This window comes from Leopardus geoffroyi, chromosome C2, assembly GCF_018350155.1.
Source record: "Leopardus geoffroyi isolate Oge1 chromosome C2, O.geoffroyi_Oge1_pat1.0, whole genome shotgun sequence".
In the NCBI taxonomy this organism is placed as follows: domain Eukaryota; kingdom Metazoa; phylum Chordata; class Mammalia; order Carnivora; family Felidae; genus Leopardus; species Leopardus geoffroyi.
The window spans coordinates 81,458,667-81,477,388 of record NC_059333.1 but is presented as its reverse complement, the minus strand read 5'-3'; the positions used below and the strand labels follow the sequence as shown (position 1 = coordinate 81,477,388).

General features: G+C 48.3%; 1 protein-coding gene across 15 annotated transcripts in view; it reads right to left on the bottom strand.

Moving 5' to 3' along the window:
- The window catches only part of DGKG (diacylglycerol kinase gamma), a 213,030-nt gene that overhangs the window by 98,532 nt on the left and 95,776 nt on the right, over nt 1-18,722 (bottom strand). For 13 of the 15 annotated variants that reach the window (XR_006718463.1, XR_006718466.1, XR_006718456.1 and 10 more), the window contains 5 exons: nt 18,278-18,357; nt 17,055-17,129; nt 14,206-14,291; nt 9,747-9,836; nt 7,524-7,684 (listed from right to left, as the gene is read on the bottom strand). Coding sequence is in view for 1 of the 15 variants with exons in the window: in XM_045502671.1 (XP_045358627.1) it covers nt 7,524-7,684; nt 9,747-9,836; nt 14,206-14,291; nt 17,055-17,129; nt 18,278-18,357 (492 nt within the window). In the remaining 14 variants the exon portion in view is untranslated. The remainder of the gene's footprint in view (nt 1-7,523; nt 7,685-9,746; nt 9,837-14,205; nt 14,292-17,054; nt 17,130-18,277; nt 18,358-18,722) is intronic. The other 2 variants (XR_006718465.1, XR_006718461.1) reach the window with 1 other exon arrangement.

Below are 18,722 nucleotides of genomic sequence, written 5' to 3'. Positions count from 1 at the left end.
TGCAGGAAAAACGCTACAGAAACTCATTTACTGGACCGCGTGGCTAAAACAGAACTGAAATTCCATTTCAGTGGATGCGTATTAATTCCGTTTCTTGATGCAGACTCACAAAAGATAATTTCTGACTGTTGTCATTATTCTTTTCACATCAGGAGGTAGAGTTCAGTGAAGAAGCTTTTTTGGCGCATGCGCTGTGTGTGGTGAAGAAACTACAGGCTAATGGTGAAGACAGAAAGTCCAGAAGCAAGTTAGGGGGCAAAGAGGGGCTTCTGTAATACTTAGCAGAGGAGCCCAGCCAGCTAGGAGCCCACTACAGAGGCAAGTTGAAGATACGGGCTTGGTTTGTGGTTGGCAAACACTGCCTGCTGAAATAGTGTTCTGGGAATTTAACATTCAAGCTCTAGTCATGGTTTCGTTTTTCCTTTAAGTCCCATGGAGGGTTGCAGGTCCTGGTTAGGCACCCACTGTGGACACGAGGTGGGCGATGCACAAAGGCCCTGAAGCGTCTATCCCCGGGGTGGGGGGCGGCCTGTGCTGCTCCCCCAGGCAGCAAGGCCTTCGCTCTCCCTCCCGCGCTCTGAGCAAGTTTGTGAACACCCTGAATAAGATTCATGTGACATCTGTCAAATGCTTCTTTGGGATTCAAGAAAACATTTCATCTACTTGTGTTCCTTTGAAGCACTAATTTTCTTCTGTCAGGAAAAAAGAAAAGAAAGAAGGAAAACGAAAGAAAAAAGCCATCACATGTTGCCTGGCATGATTTGTACTTCACGACCCCCGCACCGCCCCCCCCCCCCCCCCCGGCAGGACTGTTGTGACTGGCTCCTGATTTTCTTATTCTCCAGAATCTGTGCACAGGCTTCTTACTCTCTGCATAGTTCTGATTATTCAGAGTTGTTTTTTTTTTTTTTTTAACTATGTTTTGCAAAGCTGCTTTTCACAGAGACCAGCCTTTACCATATTATTAGTTAAGCATGTGGTTCCAATATAATCGCTTGACAAATACGCAGAGTAGCAGGGGAGAGCTGAGCAGTTCCTTTGCTGTTCAGTCTTGAAAAGGCCATGCTAATAAAGACTCTGACTCTGACCATGTTTCTCTACCTGGAGATTTACCTGCGCCTTCTGTTGAGTTCTGTGCCGGGCACTGAGCTGGGTGTATTTACATTCAATCGTGATTTCTTTTAAATTTTGGAAGCCAGTGCTACAATGAGTCAAACCCTTTCTTGGTAATAATGACAGCAAAATGAGACTTCTGTTCTGAAGGGACAAGGGGACCAGCATTGCAATGATGGCATTTCTGGAGGCCACATGCTCTGGGGGCCTTTCTATGAGGTTTTGGGTACAGAAAAGAAGATGGGTGGTGCTTTCCTGAGCTAAAACTAAAAATCCAAAAGATTTTTGCACCCCTTCCAAATATAAGCAGCAGTCATTTGGACTCTGAGACATTTGGATGTCTGGGCCAGTGCTGTCCAAAAGAAATAAATAGAAAATTTCCCAGTAGCCACATTAAAAAAGTGAAAAGAAAAGGGTGAAATTAATTTTAATGATATATTTCATTAACAAATATTATCACTGCAACATGTAGTTAATATAAAAATTATTGAGATATTGGGACACTCGGGTGGCTCAGTCGGTTAAGTGTCTGACTCTTGATTTCAGCTCAGATCAGGATCTCACAGTGTGTGAGTTTGAGCCCCACATCAGGCTCTGTGCCGACAGCGCAGATCCTGCTTGGGATTCTTCCTCTCTCTCTGCCCTTCCCCTGCCTGTACTCTGTCTCTCAAAATAAATAAATAAAACCTTAAAAAATGGAGATATTTAAAACTCTTTCCTACTACATTTTTGAAATTTGGTGTATGTTTTGTACTTATAGCATCTCTCAATTTAGACTAGGACCATTGCAAGCACACCATTGCCCCATGTGGCTGACGGCTACCATACCGGACAAATGCAGGTCTAAGTCACTTTGGCAGCTTACGTTGATAAAAAGACAAAGAAGATAATAAACCACATCATTTGGAACCTGGCTTGTTCTGAAAACTTACAGCAGGTTGGAGGATGAAAAAGAGTGCAGACCCCTTGTCCAAGACATCTCTCAGTGAGTCCCGTTGTCTTAGTACCTGCATGGCTCTCACAGGTGACAGACAAGAACATGACACTGAGGAAATGCAAACAGTTGCAGGGAAAATGATAACTTTTTGGTACATTCCCCAATGGGGAGGAGGCTCATCATGGTGGAGACTTAGCTGGTGAAGCCTGAGAAATACAATCTGGAAGGGGGAAGATGGTGTGTGGGTTAGCGTGATGCCTGTGGCCTCTCCTTGGCCCCTGGGTTCCCCTAGCATCAGAAATAGATTTCATTGAATCAAGGGATTAGCTGTTCACTCCTCCTGTTAAGGCCCAGTGAAAGCAGAGCCTTTGAGGTATTTGGAGTTACACATACCCCAGGCATTATTTCACAGTCCCCAACTTCCTGTCACTGATACCTGGCCATCCTGACATTTCTGCAAATCCAAAAATAAAGACCAGGGACGAGGAGGCCAGAGAAGCCAGAGGAAGTAGCAGCCTGAATGACTATGTTTAAAATCTCCTGCCAATGGATGTTATCAGTTAGGGGGACTGAGAGGGCCAACTATCCCAGTTCTTCACTGGGAGTGGGCCGGCATGTAAGTAGGTAATAGAAATGTGGTGGCACTGAGGTCACAGTCACTCTCTAGATGGGCCAGAAGAGTGTGTCCTATTTATCCCTCCATGTATTACATGGATTCTGTTGGCACCCAGGGGACCAGGTGAACCTGTCAGGGCAAAATCTTTACCACCTGGGGCCACCACAGCAGCAGTCATTGTCATTGCCTTCATACACAGAAGGCAACAGACATCTGTTATCAGTTAAGATATTCCAGGTCCTTCAAAAGAGGCAAAGACTTTGCAAGGCCCTCTTTGCCAAAGGAATCTGACTCTAATTATCACAAGGAAGTAAATTGTGGGTTGGTTTACATACCTACTTCTCCTCTTACAAAGTTTGGGAAGTCAAACAGGGAGGAAGAGCTTCTGCAAATGTCAGCTCCAGATTCTGTTAGGGTTGCGTGTTGGCTACTTGTTTTCTCAAGAATTTCCCTTTCCAACTTTTAAAGAGCGAGCATACAAACCCAGCAAACATTTTATTGAGAGAAGCCTAAGGGTATACCAAGGAGATAAAAAACAGTCCTGGTTCCTCACTGCTTCGCAATAGAATGTTAAATACGCACAGGCTAAAGGTGTATGAAAACAATCATGAGAAAGATACTGTGAAGTTCTTTATAACTTGAAAGATGAACGGATTGGATTATTATAAGTCAGCCCCAGGCAAATAAATACCCTGCCCACTGAGTGTGATGGAGAATCTGTTTGTATGCATTTCCTTGGGGGACAATGAGATGGTCTTCTTTTCCTTCCTCCTGTCCCTCAACTTCCTTCCTTCCTACTTATTTGTAAGAATGAATTAAAACCATCATCATCATGGCTCTTAGGATTACGGCTAGGTTATCTAGTTAATGTGAGGCTGTTTATTCCTTTTTGGTGTGTTTATCCATCTGGTCAGGAAATACTAAGTGAGTGAAATTTTTTGCATATGGCACCGTGTAGAGACAGACCAAGAGGTATCAGGAATCATGTTTTGGCAGCCAGAGTTGAGTGTGTTAAGAAAGAGAAGATGTGGGGCTAAAGACTCTGAAGGCAGCCATGGCTGTAAGCTGCCATCTAGAAGTTTCTAGGCAGGGCACCCAGCCCTGCTACTCAGCTCTCCCGTTTGTCTGGCTGCTTATGGAGGCTGGGTCCCCTCCTTTCTATCATTTTTCCCCTTCATCTAGCTCAGTTCCGGTTTCTGCTCCTGTGTAGGTCCACTTCCTTTGGCTATTCTTCTCTGTTCTGATGGGGTGTCTCCACTCACTGAAGACTTTATTGGGACCATCCACATCAGAATTCTCTCAGAGGCCTGTTAAAAACGCCAACTCGAAGACCTGGCTCAAACCAACCAAATCAGAATACAAACTAGGATCTGTCATGGGGGCGGAATTTACATTTCTGACAAAGGGCACTGGTGAGCCCTCACACATTGGATGTTGAGACTCCCCCCACGGTGTTGCTGTGAGGGGAAGCATTTGAAGACAGAGGGGGCTGTGCAGAGGCCCCATGGCTCGTGGTCCACAGCTCAGTGAGCTCTGGTGCTCGACACTCACTCATGGTTCCAGCTCCACTCACCAGCTGCTACCTGTCTCCTTACTGTTCTAAGCTACAGTTCCTCCTGACAAAGTGCCAAAGGATAATGCCTATACCTACCAACAGGGAGCTGTACCTGCCATGCAGTGGGCACTCAATACCTGTTAGCAAGCTATACCCTGGTTACTACAGGAAAAAGACACACGTGTTGGTGAAACTGTAATGATGGGAAGCCCACGCTCCAGAAGGCTCCCGAACGCCAGATCTGTCGGGCAGGTCCCACTGGCAACAGCTGAAGGCTGCGTGTTCCCACTGGGGGAACTGGCGCCTGAGCTGGTGGTCCACAAAGGAGAGAGGCCTTTAAGCCAAGAAAAGGAGCGAGGGGTCCGCCTAGGTCACTGAGGGGACAGCTGGAAGAGGCCTAGGGAAAGGTGTCTCCCCCACCTGATGCCAGGAGAACTGCGGAGATAAACCTGATTGGGGCACAGAGCCCCCTTAATATGCTGCCAGTCCAATCATCCATCCTCTCAGACCCTGACCGTGGGTACAGCGATACTTCTGTCTTCTGTTGTAGTCACAGAAAACCAGTGCTGACTTAGGAGTCAGAAAATGAAAGCAAACCCCTCCATTTGACTCTCTGTTTCCTCACCCACAAAATGGAGAGAATACTGCCCTTCAGTGTAGTTGTAAGAATAAAAAAAAATCTATAAATATGGTAAATTTGAAATCCAGTAAATACAACATATTTTAAAACATCCTTCCCTCTTCCATGGCTCCTCTCTTAGTCTTTTTTTTTTTTATGTTTTTACATTTATTTATTTTTGAGAGATAGAGTGAGACAAAGTGAGAGCAGGGGAGGGGCAGAGAGTGAGGGAGACAGAATCCGAAGGAGGCTCCAGGCTCTGAGCTGTCAGCACAGACGTGGGGCTTGAACCCATAAACCGTGAGATCGTGACCTGAGCCGAAGTCAGACACTCAACCTACTGAGCCACCCAGGTGCCCTTCTCTTAGTCTTCTTATTAAAAAACAAAATCGTGGGGCTCCTGGGTGGCTCAGTCGGTTAAGCGTCTGACTTCAGCTCAGGTCACGATCTCATGGTCCCTGAGTTCGAGCCCCGGGCTCTGTGCTGACAGCTCAGAGCCTAGAGCCTGCTTTGGATTCTCTGTCTCCCTCTCTCTCTCTGCTCCTCCCCCGTTCATGCTCTGTCTCTCTCTGTCTCAAAAATAAATAAACATTTAAAAAAAAAAAAGCATTAAAAAAAATAAATTAAAAAAATAAAAAAAAATCCTTTCCTTAAACCTGCTCTTCCCCCAAGCTACCTATTATTTTCCCCTTCTACTTCCTTTTTCTTTTAAAGCCACCAACAATTTCAAAGGAGGTACAGGTGAGCATGGCTGACAAGCGAAGGTATCACACAATCTGGGCCTAGGTGGTTGGTTTGGAGGGACTCATTTGCATATGAAAGTGGGCAGCATAACTGCAAAGGTAGGGAAACAGAGGAAAGACTGTAAGGCACGGGGTGCCTGTGTCATTCCCAGCCCTCACTAGTCAAGTGTCCTGAGGCCCCATCTGTAAAATGGGGACTGTGGGGACAATGATACCCACAAGACTGTGATGAGGATTGCAATATATAAGGTCTAGCGTAGAGGAGAGCACATAATAGGTGCTCAATAAATGCCAGTGTCTTTGTTGCATCCCCCTCCGAAACCCTAGCTCTATCTATGGAATAGATGGTTCTCTTTTCTCCCCGATCCCATTCTCAACAGTTTGGGAAACTGTCCACACCAGTCCTCTTATGCCCAGAAGCTGAGTTCAGTAAAACAAACTAACTGAGTTGTGCTAGATGTGCTGGGGGCTGGAGGAAGAAAGAGGAGTGTGGCACTGTTCTTGTGCTCTGTGTGTGTGTGTTGTGTGTGTGTGTGTGCTGGGGGTTGTGTTAGAGGGGTGTGTTGGGTGTATGTGTGTCAGGGGTGTTAGGGGTGTGTGTTGGGTGTATGTGTGTTGTGTGTGTGTTGTGTATATGTGTATTGGGTGTGTGTGTTAGGGGCATGTTTTGCGTGTAATGTGTGTTGGATGTGTGTGTGTGGGGGGGGGTGTTAGGTATATGTGTGTTGTGTGTGTGTGTTTTGGGGGTATGTGTTAGAGGAGTGTGTTTGGTGCAAGTGTATTGGGAGTGTGTGTTAGGGGTGTATGCTGGGAGTATGTGTGTTGGGTGTGTTGGGGGGTGTGTATGTGTGTTGGGGGTGTGTTAGGGGTGTGTGTTGGGTGTATGTGTGCTATGTGTGTGTATGTATGGTGTGTGTGTGTATGTACCTTGCAGGTGTGTCTTAGGGAGTATGTTGGGTGTATGTGTGTTGTGTGTGTGTGTGTGGGGGGGGGATGTGTGTTGGGAGTATACTAGGTGTATGTGTTGGGCGTGTGTGTTAGTGGGGTATATTGCGTATATGTGTGTTGGGTGTGTGTGTGGGGGTTGGGGTGTGTGTTAGGGGGGTGTGTTGGGTGTATTATGTTGGGGTGTGTTTGTGTTGGGAGTGTGTGTTAGGGCAGTGTGTGTGTGTATTGGGTGTGTGTGTGGGTGTGTGTTTGTGGGGCGTGTCTGTGTGTTGGGGGTGTTAGGGCAGTGTGTGTACGTGTGTGTATTGGGTGTGTGTGGGGGGTGTCTGTGTGTTGGTTGTGTGTGTATGTGTTGGGGGTGTGTGTTAGGGCACAGTAAACCAATCCCTTCAACTTAGTGCAGAGACTGCACTGATGGGGTGAATGCAAAAGGCTGTGGAAGCACCAAGGAGGAGCATGGAGCTCAGCTGAGAGGTCAGCTGGGAGGAGACACCCCCAGAGGTTCATGAGCACCTGGAGTGTAGGAATTCAGTTGAGCCCAGGCGAGAGAACAGAAGAGAAGGAATTCTGACAGCTAAGCCAGCCAAGCCAGCTTGGGACCACATGGTTCTCCTTGGAGGATCAGAATTCTCAATTCTGGAAGCTTGCAAGAGAGTCTTCTCCTGACCTTGCCCCTTGGTTATTTCCTGGTGTTGCTTTTTTAAAACTGTTTCAAATCATCCTAAGGGTAAGTTTGTTTTTCAAAAAATTTCTTATTTTCTTTTGTTAGTTAAAATTATAGGGGAAAGAATTTTCTTCATAACCTAGGGTTTGGGACCTTCAAGGTGTCTATGCCTAGGCCAGATGCAAGGATGCTTGGACCCAAGTTAAGACTGGGGGCAGCTGACAGAGGTAAAGAGTAGGGACTCAGAGGGGGACAACAGAAGACCAGAACCTTTTTGCCACCCAAACATTTCTCTTCCATGCAGAAAGGCAATCCTTGACCAACTCACCACACCAATGGAGAAATAGTTGTTCATGATGTTGTACGGGACCTGGTCCCCATTCTCCACCTCTTCTCTGGGGCTGACTTCCAGATGCCAGCGGTCTAGCATCACCAAGGGGCTCTGCTCGATGTCCTTCAGGATTTTTGTCAAGCTGCCCCCTTCATAACCTGTGGAGCATGGCATTACATTTGTCTCCAGAGCAAAAAGGCTAAGTTGTTGTTGATGTACAGGCAGCTGTCAGGGCAGGGAACCCTGTGGGCATCTGTGATCAAAAGACCCTCCGCCTGCAACCAGTGTGTCTGAGGGCCAGAGAGAGTTATGTTCCCTGAGCCATGGAAAAGGACAGAACAATAGGGCATAGAAAGAAAATGGGAGATTTGGAAGCCAAAGTAGTCAGGGTAGTGGTGGGAGCTGGCCAAAGTTGGGCAGGCTTATGTAGTTAAAAGAAACCCTAGAGAATTATTGGGCTGGGTGGGAGAACACAGGACAACAAAGGGTTCATTCCAGGACTTTGTCATGTTGCAGATGGACAGTATGATAGAGTTTTAAGATGGACCCCACTATCCCTGCCTACCCCAGCCCTTAGGTATATACCCTGCAAAACTCCCAGGACTTATAAATAAGATAGGACAGTCACTGCCATGACTAGGCATCTTATATGGCACAGTTGACTTTAAGCAAGGGAGATTACCTGAGTGGACCTGACCTAATCAGGTGAGTCCTTAGAAAGGACTGGGGTGTTCCTTAAGAAATAGATTCAAAGCTTGAGAGGGATTCTCAAGGGAGAATTCTCTGATGCTGGCTTTGAAAATGGAGCAATTCATCTGTCAAGGAAAAAGGAAGCCTCAGGGATGTGATAGTGGTCCCAGCTAACAACCAGCAAGGAAATAGGGACTTCGGTCCTACAACCAAAAGACTCAATTCTGCCAACAACCTGAATGAGCTTAGCAAACTCTCTGTCCAGAAATTCCAGAGAAGAGCACAGCCTGTCCAACACCCTCATTTCAGGCTGGGAGGCCCTGAGCAGAGAACCCAGTCACGCTGTCACAGGCCTTCTGACTGACAGGACCATGAGCTGACAAATGGCTGTTTTAAGCCTCTATATTTATGATAATTTTTATGCAATAGAAAAGTCGTATAGAAAGAGAATTGTAAGTCATGAGAGGTTAGTGGGAGAGTCAGTCTTTCCTTTCAGATAACACTTCTGTGTTCCTGCTTACCTTCAGCGCAACCTTGAAGAGTATTTCCACGTTGCTAGTTTGGTCAGCTCCCTAGGGATGCCTCACAAGATAGCAATGGTAGTCACCATGTACTTAAGGGCCTGGGGGCTCTCTGGGAGCACAGGGCTGTGCTTACTGCATGAAATTTGTGCTGAGCTATGCTGCCTAGATGCACAGAGCATGCGGCTATATTCTGCTTCCTCCCCTGGAACAGAGGGCTCTTCCCTAGCCTCAGTGTGTGGCTGAAGACATCAGTTCCTGCCGACTTCCTTTTGGGCTGGCTCCTGCTTGATCTACCCCTGCCACCAGGCATATACCCAGCTCCGAACACTGACCGCTGCCTGGCCTGGCCTTGAATTCTCTCTGAATGCATCAGCCATCTGGAATCCCATCCCAGTTCTGCCTGCCAGACTGCTCGGTCCCTTCCATGTGCTGCCCTGGCCTCCTCTGTTCTCTGGAGCATTCCCAGATCCATGCGTTCTGTTGCAGTTTACAGAGTTCTCTGTAGCTCTTGCCTCTTGTCCCATAAGCTGGTCACTAGTTTGAGATCCCCCACAGGGGGATTTCAAAAGGAGCGCCAATGGACGTGGAGCCTACGATGATCTGGATGCCCCCGGTAGCTGGCAATGTAGCTTTTCAGTTTGCATTCTGAATCCTAGTTCAGAAGAATAGCAATAATTTGCAGAGGAGGGAATTTTATTCAGAAAATGCCTAAGTGTGCCCCTACTCAAGCGAGTACTGTGGGGGGAGATAGATGAGACTACCCTAAAGCCAAGTATGTCCTGCCAGGGTAGGCAGGCTCTTCGCTGATAGTTTCAGGGAGATAGTAGACATATTGAGGGGTAAATGCAGATCTCGGCAGGATGCGGAAGGCAAGGGAATGGTCATGGAGTAGATATGACTCTGTGGAATGTAATTATTAAAAGGGAAGTTGAGCCTAGCTCTGCAGAGCATCCCTTGAAATTGGAGTGCTTGTCCCCAGGGTAGTGCCACCTGCATGCACACTCACCTCCTCCCCAGCGGAGACAGCGGGCCAGGTCATTTCCTGTTCCAAGAGGCAGGACAGCCACCGGTGGATGCTTTGCGAAGTTGGCCTTATCTGCAGCCCATGCAGAGGAAGAGAAAATCATATGCCACTGGATTACAGAAACTTTGGGTTATCTATCCTTGATCTTATGCTTCAACCCTTCCATAGCACTCTTTGCTTGAATAGCTCCATGATGGAGAGAGAACACACTACCTCCTAAAGCTGTCTCTTCCATCTGCAGCGTGTGAACCACTACTAAGGATTCTTTCATATTGAGCTGATGGTCTCCGTGTAACTTGCACCTGCTTATCCTCATTTCATCCAAATTCTGTCCTTTGGGGTGACAGCATACACCTTGAAAACAGTAGTTCCGTAATCATAACGAACACTTTCTCCATTTATCCCTCAGACCAACTCTGCAAGGTATTATTATTCTCCTCATAGACGAAGAAGCTGAGGTTCAGAGGGGGAAAGTAAGTCCAGAGTCAGGGTCCAAATCCAGATCTCTGTGCTCCCAAGCCCAGTCCCCTCCTTGCTTCAGGGGCTAGGCAGGTGCATGGGCAGTAGAACAGCTGAGTCTGAGAAATCAGGGAATAGTGGGGCCTTTTGGAAAACTGAAGCTGCCTCAGGTAAAGTCACGCAGGTTCAAAGTTTAAAAATAATATTGCGTCTGACAAACAAAACCTCAAGGTGTCATTTGGCACGCAGGTACCAGTTTGTCACTTCCGCCCACCCCTACCCCAGACTTGCAAATACACAATTCCTAACCTTATCTCCCATGCTGGTTGTGAGGGAGCATCAGACTGAAACATCAGAGAAAACACAGCAGAACACGTGTGGTCTAATCTGGCTGCGGGTCTACAGCAACACGTTGGCCACCCTGAGAAAGCTGGAGCAGGCACGGGCACCCACTGGCCTCCAGGGGGCGCCACTGACATAAACTGCGGCAGGCACGCTTTGGGGCCTGGGGATGTAACGCTGATTGAGGAGTGTGGGTGGGGGGAGGGGTGATGCAGGAATCAGCAAGTGAGGCTAATACTAGGGCTGCCCCAGCAAAAGGGGAGTTCATAGGTCCCCCGGGTTCTCTGACTTATGCCAGAAATGGCGGAGCTCAGGCAAGACCTGGGGCTGAGATCATCACCAGGAGGTGTAAGTTGGGGGACAGAGCAAAGCGATGGACTCTGCCATGGTTCCCAGAACACACGGTCTGCATTTATGCCTCCCTGCCTTTGTACAAGCTGTGCCTTTTACTTGGAAGGCCCTTGTTTCCTTATGTCTGCTCCTTCTGTGGTCCCCATCTTCATGCATTGAGGCTAGAAACCCAGATGTCATCCTAGGTTTTTCCCTCTTCCTCACCCTGCTCAGTTTCCACGTGCTCTTTCCTTAATAGATCTGTCCACCGTCTCTTCTAGCTATTCCTATGGCGATGCCTGAGCTCCCCGACGTGCTTCCTTCCTCCTGGTCTTGAAGCAACTGCCTCCTCTCTGCCTTCCCAGCCTCAGTTCCCCCAGTGGCTCTCCTCACCTTCAAGGCAGGCTGTCCCTGAGCTGGAGCCTGAGCACTGCAGTCCCCTGCTCTCTGCTTTCCCTCTGTCGTGGCTGCTCCCATCATCTCCAACATGGTACTGGGGTCTGCCTTCCACTCTAGCCTCCTCCTGTTTGACATGTCAACCATGCTTAAATATTTTCAGAGCCTTAAGTCATAGGCTCTCTGTTGCTTAGGTGCTGCCTCTGGGAGACCCTCCCTGCTTGTCCTAGTCTGGGCTAGGTGCCTCTCCAGAGTGTTTCTTCAGCACCAGGAACAATCTCCCAATTGACTCTTGTAATTGACTACTCACTTGTTGCCTCAATGTGCTGTATCCTCCCTGGGGGAACTATATCTCATCCACCACAGTATCTCTGCATACATTACAGAAGGCCTACTATGTACTGGTGCTGTGTTGGGTGCTATGACTCTAATAGTGGGTCAAAGTGCCAAGACACAGGCTCTCATGATGCTTACAGTTGAGAGGGAGAGACAGATATTAATGAGGTCTTCATATAAATGAGGCATAATTTCACACTCATACTGGAAAGGGAAAAAGTGTGATCATATAACAAGGTGACTGAGGTTGGATCCTCTGAGGAAGCTACACTTTGGCTGAGATCTGAAGTAGAAGTTGACCAAGGAATGGCCAGGGAGCATACCAGACAGGAGGAACCACTTGTGCAAAGGCCCTGTGGTAGAAGGGAGACTGGTATATTTAAGGGTCCGAGAGAGGGACTGGGTGGCTGGAGTCCAGAGAGAGAAGAATGGAGGTAGGAAGTAAGGCTGGAAGTAAGCAGCTGCTGCAGCACGAGGACCTTATAGACCATTTGAAAGGTTTTTGTCCTTATCTTAAGAGTACTGGGAAGACACTGATGTGCTTTACACACATCATGAACCCACAGACATTCAGGAAAGACTACGCTGGCTATAGAGTATAAACAGATCAATGGGAGGACCAACACAGGGTGGCAGAAGGCACTAAATAAGTAATTTAACATTCCTGAATGAATGAATGAATGAATGAGCATCATGCAGTTATTCCTTCCATGACTGTTTCTTCTCTTCAGGTTGCCAACCTGTTACATGACCTTTCTTCTTCCAGTTTTGGGCATAGACTTTCCCCCATGTTCTCTGGAATAGCTATCTCATAGGAATAGCTACAAGAGACGGTGATGAGATGGTGAAGAGATGGTGAAGAGAGATGAATTTTATAAAGTCACCAAAGCCTACATTCTCCTTCGTGATGGAGAGAGAACCATGTGAGCGGCTCCCAGGACTGTGGCCATCCACCCTTTGCTGATCAGCTTTTCCTTCCTCGGCTCCCAGAGGATGCCTCCCCACTCCCACAAACAACTCCAGAGCCGGAGGTGACAGGACAGCGTGGGTGCCTGTTTGGCGGGGTTGTGTCCATGGAAACTGAAGTGCCTGTGGGGAGCCGGGTGTGGTCCCACCCTTCCTGGTGGTCTGCTTACGACCCCCAGAGGCACAGCCTTCCCTGCCCCAGTCAGGGTCTACCCATGCCCATCCCTGACTCCTCTCTTCCTCTCATCCTGATGGCTCCATCTTCCAATGCTATCCAGAAGCCAGCTGACCACTCCTCATCACTTCCTCTGTGTCTCCTGTTGTCCAGACCTTGGTCACTTCTCACTTGGGTTGCTGCAGGTGCCTCCTGCAGGTCTCCCTGCTTCTGCCCTTTTCTCACAACCCGCTGTGTACTTTTGCTCGAAACCATCCAGCATCTTGGGACATTTCTGGTATGAAAGCCATATTCTGTTTACTGCCCTACACGTCCTAGTGACCTGGCCCTGTGCTATCCCAGCTTCATCCTCTGCCATTCTTCCCTCAAACACTCCGTTCCAAGCACGCTCTGCAGTCCTGCTGCCTTCAGCAGCCTGGCTTTGCTCTTACCTCAGAGCCTTTGTATTTGCTGTTCCTCCTGCAGGGACTGTTATTTCCTCAAGTATCCGCATGGTTCACCTCTCCTCCAGGTTTCCATGCAAACATCATCTGCTATGTGATGTCTTCCCCAAACACTCAGTCTTAGATCGTAGACCACCCCCAACCTTACCCCTGCTGGGCTCCTTGCCCCATCCCTGCTGTGTTTTTATCACCTTCTGCATGCTGTATGTTTCTCTTGTGTTTTGGTTTTTGTTTGTTTGCTTATTGCCTGTCTCCTCCGTCTAGAAAGGAAGCTCCGCAAGGGTGGGATTTCCATCTGTTTGCTCACTGTTGCATCTCGAGGGCCTGGACAGAGCATGGTACAGGGAGGTGCATAGGCAGTATTTGTGGAAGGAGTGACAGACAATTCCAGACTTAGCCCCCATCATCTGCAGAGGATGAGATGTCCACGGACCCACAGATCCAGGCAGAGCTGGACTGAAACCCAGGCCTCCTGATTCCCAGCCTGGGCCCTCCCCACTGCCCTTCTAATCTAAGCATATTGGACACAGCCCAGCATGACCTTTCTTTGCTTGTACTGAACTGCACTTTCTAGACATGCTTTCTGGACTCAGGCTGCACGTGCTCAGCTCAAGGTGATTTGGCCAGGCTACACACCTATGCTTAATTCTCTGGCCTTTATCCACTAACCCGGGTCTGCTTAGAGACCTAGTCCTGCCCTCCCTCTCCCCCTACCAGCTCCCCAATTTGGCCTATCCTACCACTGTCCAAACCCCAGCCATGTTTATGAGGCAAGACCTGAAACTAAACAGTTAATCTGTACTTGTCCTTCCATTTCTTTTTTTCACCCAAGGTAGATACAATGGTCAAGCACTGTAGTCAAGCAATGGTCCAAGAGTGGAAACAAGGATGAACCAGAGATGGCTGCATTTCTCTTTCCTGTGTATTACCTTCCTCTGACTTTAAACATGCCTACAATAAATAAACTCTAAAGCCCCTCCCAGCCCCTTCTTACCAATGCAATCCAGAATCCAGCCAACTGTCCCATCTCCTCCGCAGGCTAAAACACGGAAGTCTGGAGTATCACGGAAAAAGTTCAACCTGGGAAGTAAAAGGCCAAAGCGGTCTTATTTACTAGGTTGTGGTGGACATTTGACACTGCTTGAGTCAGGGTCTCCCCTGTTCCCTGGGAGTACGTTACGGCCCTGATTCCTTTTGGGGTTGAAAGGGTCACTTAGTATTCTAAAACCAGAACTTACAAGGGAAGCAGTACCACCAGAGTATAGAGAAGAATCCTGGGGAGCCGTCCTTGTATAAGGAGAATGTGACTCAACATTCAACACAAACAAATTGGTTTTCTAGAAATTCTTTACTATTTGTGCAGAGGCAGCCATAGTTTGCTTATTTGGGCACCAATACAACTGACCCCCAACGTCTGGACTCCTCTCTGGCTTTCCTGCCTTTTCTGTCCTCACAAACTGTCCTCTAATTCAGGTGCCCTGAACTAGTGGATATTCAGCCCACTGTCCTGAGGGCCCAGACCCAAGGGGAGTGAGCACCATCCCTCCGAGGCCTTCACCTTTTAGAGTAGGGCTCTTTTTTTTTTTTATGTTAATTTATTTTTGAGAGAGAGGGAAAGTGCAAGGGAGGGGCAGAGAGAGAAGGAACCAGAGGATCCAAAGCGGGCCCTGTGCTGTCAGCAGAGCCCGATATGGGGCTTGCACTCACAAACCATGAGATCATGACCTGAGCCAAAGTTGGACGCTTAACCGACTGAGCCACCCGGGCGCCCCTAGAGCAGGGCTCTTTACCTGGGGCCCAGAAACCTCTAAGAGGTCTGTAGATAGAAACCAGAGTGCCACGCACATGGAGGAGAAAATGTTACACTCTTACCTTTCCTAAGCCCTGAGATTTAGCCTCTCCTTCAATTATGAAAGTGGGCAACAAATCACAGAGGTATTAACACTACCTGCGACTTTGTTAGAAAGTCAAAACCACAGGTATTTTAATGTTTTATCACAGTTGTGGCAGCTGCCCCCTACTATCACTTATGCTCATCTCTGCTTTTAATTAATAATAGTTATTAGACCGGTCTCTGGATCTTGCCAAAAATATGTTAGTAAATCACATATATTCCCATGTCACATACTTGTGTTTTTAATAATTTTGATGACTGTCTTTTCAGTAGCATTAGTGTCCCTGGCAATCCTCTACGTTTCATTTTATACCCTAACAAGTATTCGGAGAAGAGGTCCATTGGCTTCATCAAACTGCCAGATGGGTTTCTGGCACAAAAAGGCACAAAACCTTTGCTTTAGAACAAGTGTCACCTGTGAGCACACCGGGGTGGGACTCGGGAACTGAAGCTCAGAGGTTCCCCTTTTGGCCGGCCTGGAGGTCTGAAAAGACCCCTGGCTTTCTGAGTCACTGATGCGTCTGTGGGCGAATCAACATTTCCTCCCCTCCCCATCCCTTGCAGAACTCTGCTCTCCTTTAGGAAGCGAATTCTGGACGGAGGCTCCTTGCAGTTAAACAGCCTGCCTGGTGACAGACTGACCCAGCAAAGACACTCAGGGCACAGCAGCCCTGGAAGTAGCCACCGGGTTTGTCATGAGGGGCAAAAGCAATTTAGGGTGGATGAGGTGAAGCTAGAGTACTGCATTCAAGCATCACAATGCCCTAAAAGAGAGGGGGCTGGTAAAGGTACTTGCAGGCTGCCCTTCAGTCACAGGTCAGTAACTGCAATCGCAGTGACTATGATGGCACCCAGGGCAGCATAGGTGGGCCCTGTTTTGCAATTAGTTTTGCAGGTAAGTCATGGCTGACGTGCTGCACTTGCATTCATGTTACTTTCCCTCTTTTAACTGGGTATTGCCCCATCACAGCCATATAAATAACAGCTTTGTGGCAAACAACTGAAGACAGGGACACAGTCCCTTTTTATAGTCCCTCCCCGCCCCCACCCACTGAGGGTCTTGCCGAACTGTGAGTGGAAACGCAGGTTAGGAGGCTGGGCAAAGCAGCTGTCTTCTGGGAAGCCCAGCCCGGCCTGTACAGATCTGAGCACCTGGCATGGAGACAGGCTCGGGCTGGCCAGCAGATGTCTCTAGCGCACCAGCTCTGTCTGGGAAGAAGCCCTGTCTGGGTGCCTTCCAGCCCCAGGCCGGAGGGGCCTCTGATTACAGGGACCGCAGCCATCACATCCGTGCTGACACTAGGCCCAGCTCCTCCCACCAGAGCTGCACTCAGGCTGCCTGCCTCCTCTTATCACTCTCCCGCTCTGTTGGGCAGTGAAACAGCCAAGAGCCACATTGCGGGAGAAGGGCCAGGGGCAGCTTAACAACCTCTAAACTGGATAATCCTGGAAAAAAAGTGATTTCACTGAATAACTAATTGCCCTGATCCTAAAATGCTCCCCCAACAGAACTTGCAGCAGAACTCTGAGTCAGCAGTACGGATTTCTGAGCTGCTGACAGTGACAGGAAAACTCTTTCCCCCTCCCTGATGACTCAGTATGAAGACACCAGCTAACACAGCCTTGCAGATAAGTTAACATAATTCACCAGCCCGCTCTTTCTGTCAATCAAATGAATGGCATATGTGCTTTTTTCTCTTTTACAGAAACAACAACTTTTTCTGGGGTGGAGTAAAAGGAGGCGACTTCCCAGACTTAGCCATAAGGGGTGTTCCTGAGTATCTCCAGGAGCAAGTAAGAGTAGATGGGAGGAAAAGAAGATGAAAAGGGTAAAATGGCAGGAAGGATAAGTCCACAGATGAAAGAGACACGAAGGGTGACCAAAGATAGGTATCTTCTTCAGAAATGAAGGGTGGAGGAGGAGAGATAAGAAGATTGCTTCTCCATACCCTGGAGTGGGCCCCCCATTGTCCAGGTTGAAAACTTGTTTGGGGTTGAGCAGATAGTGGAATTTCCGAAGGATTCTATGGGAAAAAAAAAGAAAGAGGGAGAGAAAGAGAAACAGAGAAGAAGAATGTCATTGTGAGAAGTCACAGTAGGGCAAACACCTCTGGAGCCCACCCGTGGTGGGAATCTGGGTCCACTTAAACCCAAGAGGGGAGAAGACTGCATACAGGCCCTGCAGACCCTGAAGTCCCAGGTCCAGCCAGCATCATCCAAATTCTCACGCCTTGGCTCAAGGCCTCCCCACCACGCAAGATCGTAGCATTCAACTCCGGACCTCTTGCTGAGAATAAAACGTCTGTTCTTCTTAAAGCTTTATCCTTCTCCCAAACATTCTGGATGTTCTAGGTAGTGTGATTCTGCTCTTTGTGGACTACACAGGGGTATCAAGGAGCTCTCTATGGAAAGCTCCCCCAAATCTTCGGATCAGGAGGACATGCAGGAGGTGGGGCTGGGCAGGGAAAGGCTGGGGGCAGGGACAGTGACCACCTCTGGGCTGGGTGTCAAGGTTGCAGCGAATCAGGTCAGCTCAGCAGGTGCCTTGCTCCTTGGACTAGGTAGGGGTTCTCGCAGTTCTTGCTTCAACCCTACTTATTCTTTTTGTAAACCTGGATTCCAGATTACCGCATTGTCTATCCATCACCTTGAGCTGAACAGGACAGGGCGGCAGAGCTGCCTCGCCCCCTTTCCCTCTCTCCTCTCACTCCCTTAGTGCTTCCGGGAGACTGGGCATTTTCTTCACTGATGAGGTGGTGCCCTGTTTTCTCAGGAGATGGACAGGCCAGGAGGTCCCAGTCAAGGGAGTCCCGCCACACCTCTTCAATCAAGAAAGGACCTGGGAGGCTGAGAAGGAAACAGGCGTCTCAGAACTTGGTCCGACCCTGGGAGCCATGGTAATGGCTGTGATGGGCCCTCGGCCAAGCATATGTCTACTTTAATCCTCACAACGCAGCTATGACAGGAGAAATTATTATCTCCAGTTACAGAGGAGGGAACCAAGGCACAGGGATGTTAAGCAGTCAGTTGAACCAGGTCATAAAGTGGTAAGTGGTAGGGCTGGGACTGAAACCCAGATCTGGCGGTCTCTGCAGTCCACCCTGTGGAGGGGAAGAAAAACCCTGAGTGAGGTGGTCTCAGCCTCTCCATTTTGAAAAAGAAGAGAACATACCTTTCTCCTTGTCTCCCTCCACTCTTGGGGTTCACCAAGACCAGCAGGGGGTGGGTACCCGGGGTGGGGATGATCTTATACTTAAAAGGTAAAAGAAAAAGAAATTAGCTCTTTTTCAGCCAGCAGGATGAATGAGAGGAGAGTTGACGCTAAAATGGCTTCCAGGAAAGGAGGATGGGAAGCACTTCCAGCATGGAGGAGAGGTAGTTGGGAGGTAGGTCTTTGTCCACTGGCTGAGTTTTCTGAGGGGTGAAGCAGTTAAGTGTCTTTGACTTGAGTAGCCTTGAGTAGTGTTAATGGCGACAAGAGTTTGAGGCTGGGATCAGAGATGTGGCAATGGCACTGTAACTTCAGATCATTGAACAATGATATGGTATTGTGGCTATAAACACAAGATGATATATATTTTTTAATTTATTTTTTAAGTAGGCTCTATGCCTAATGT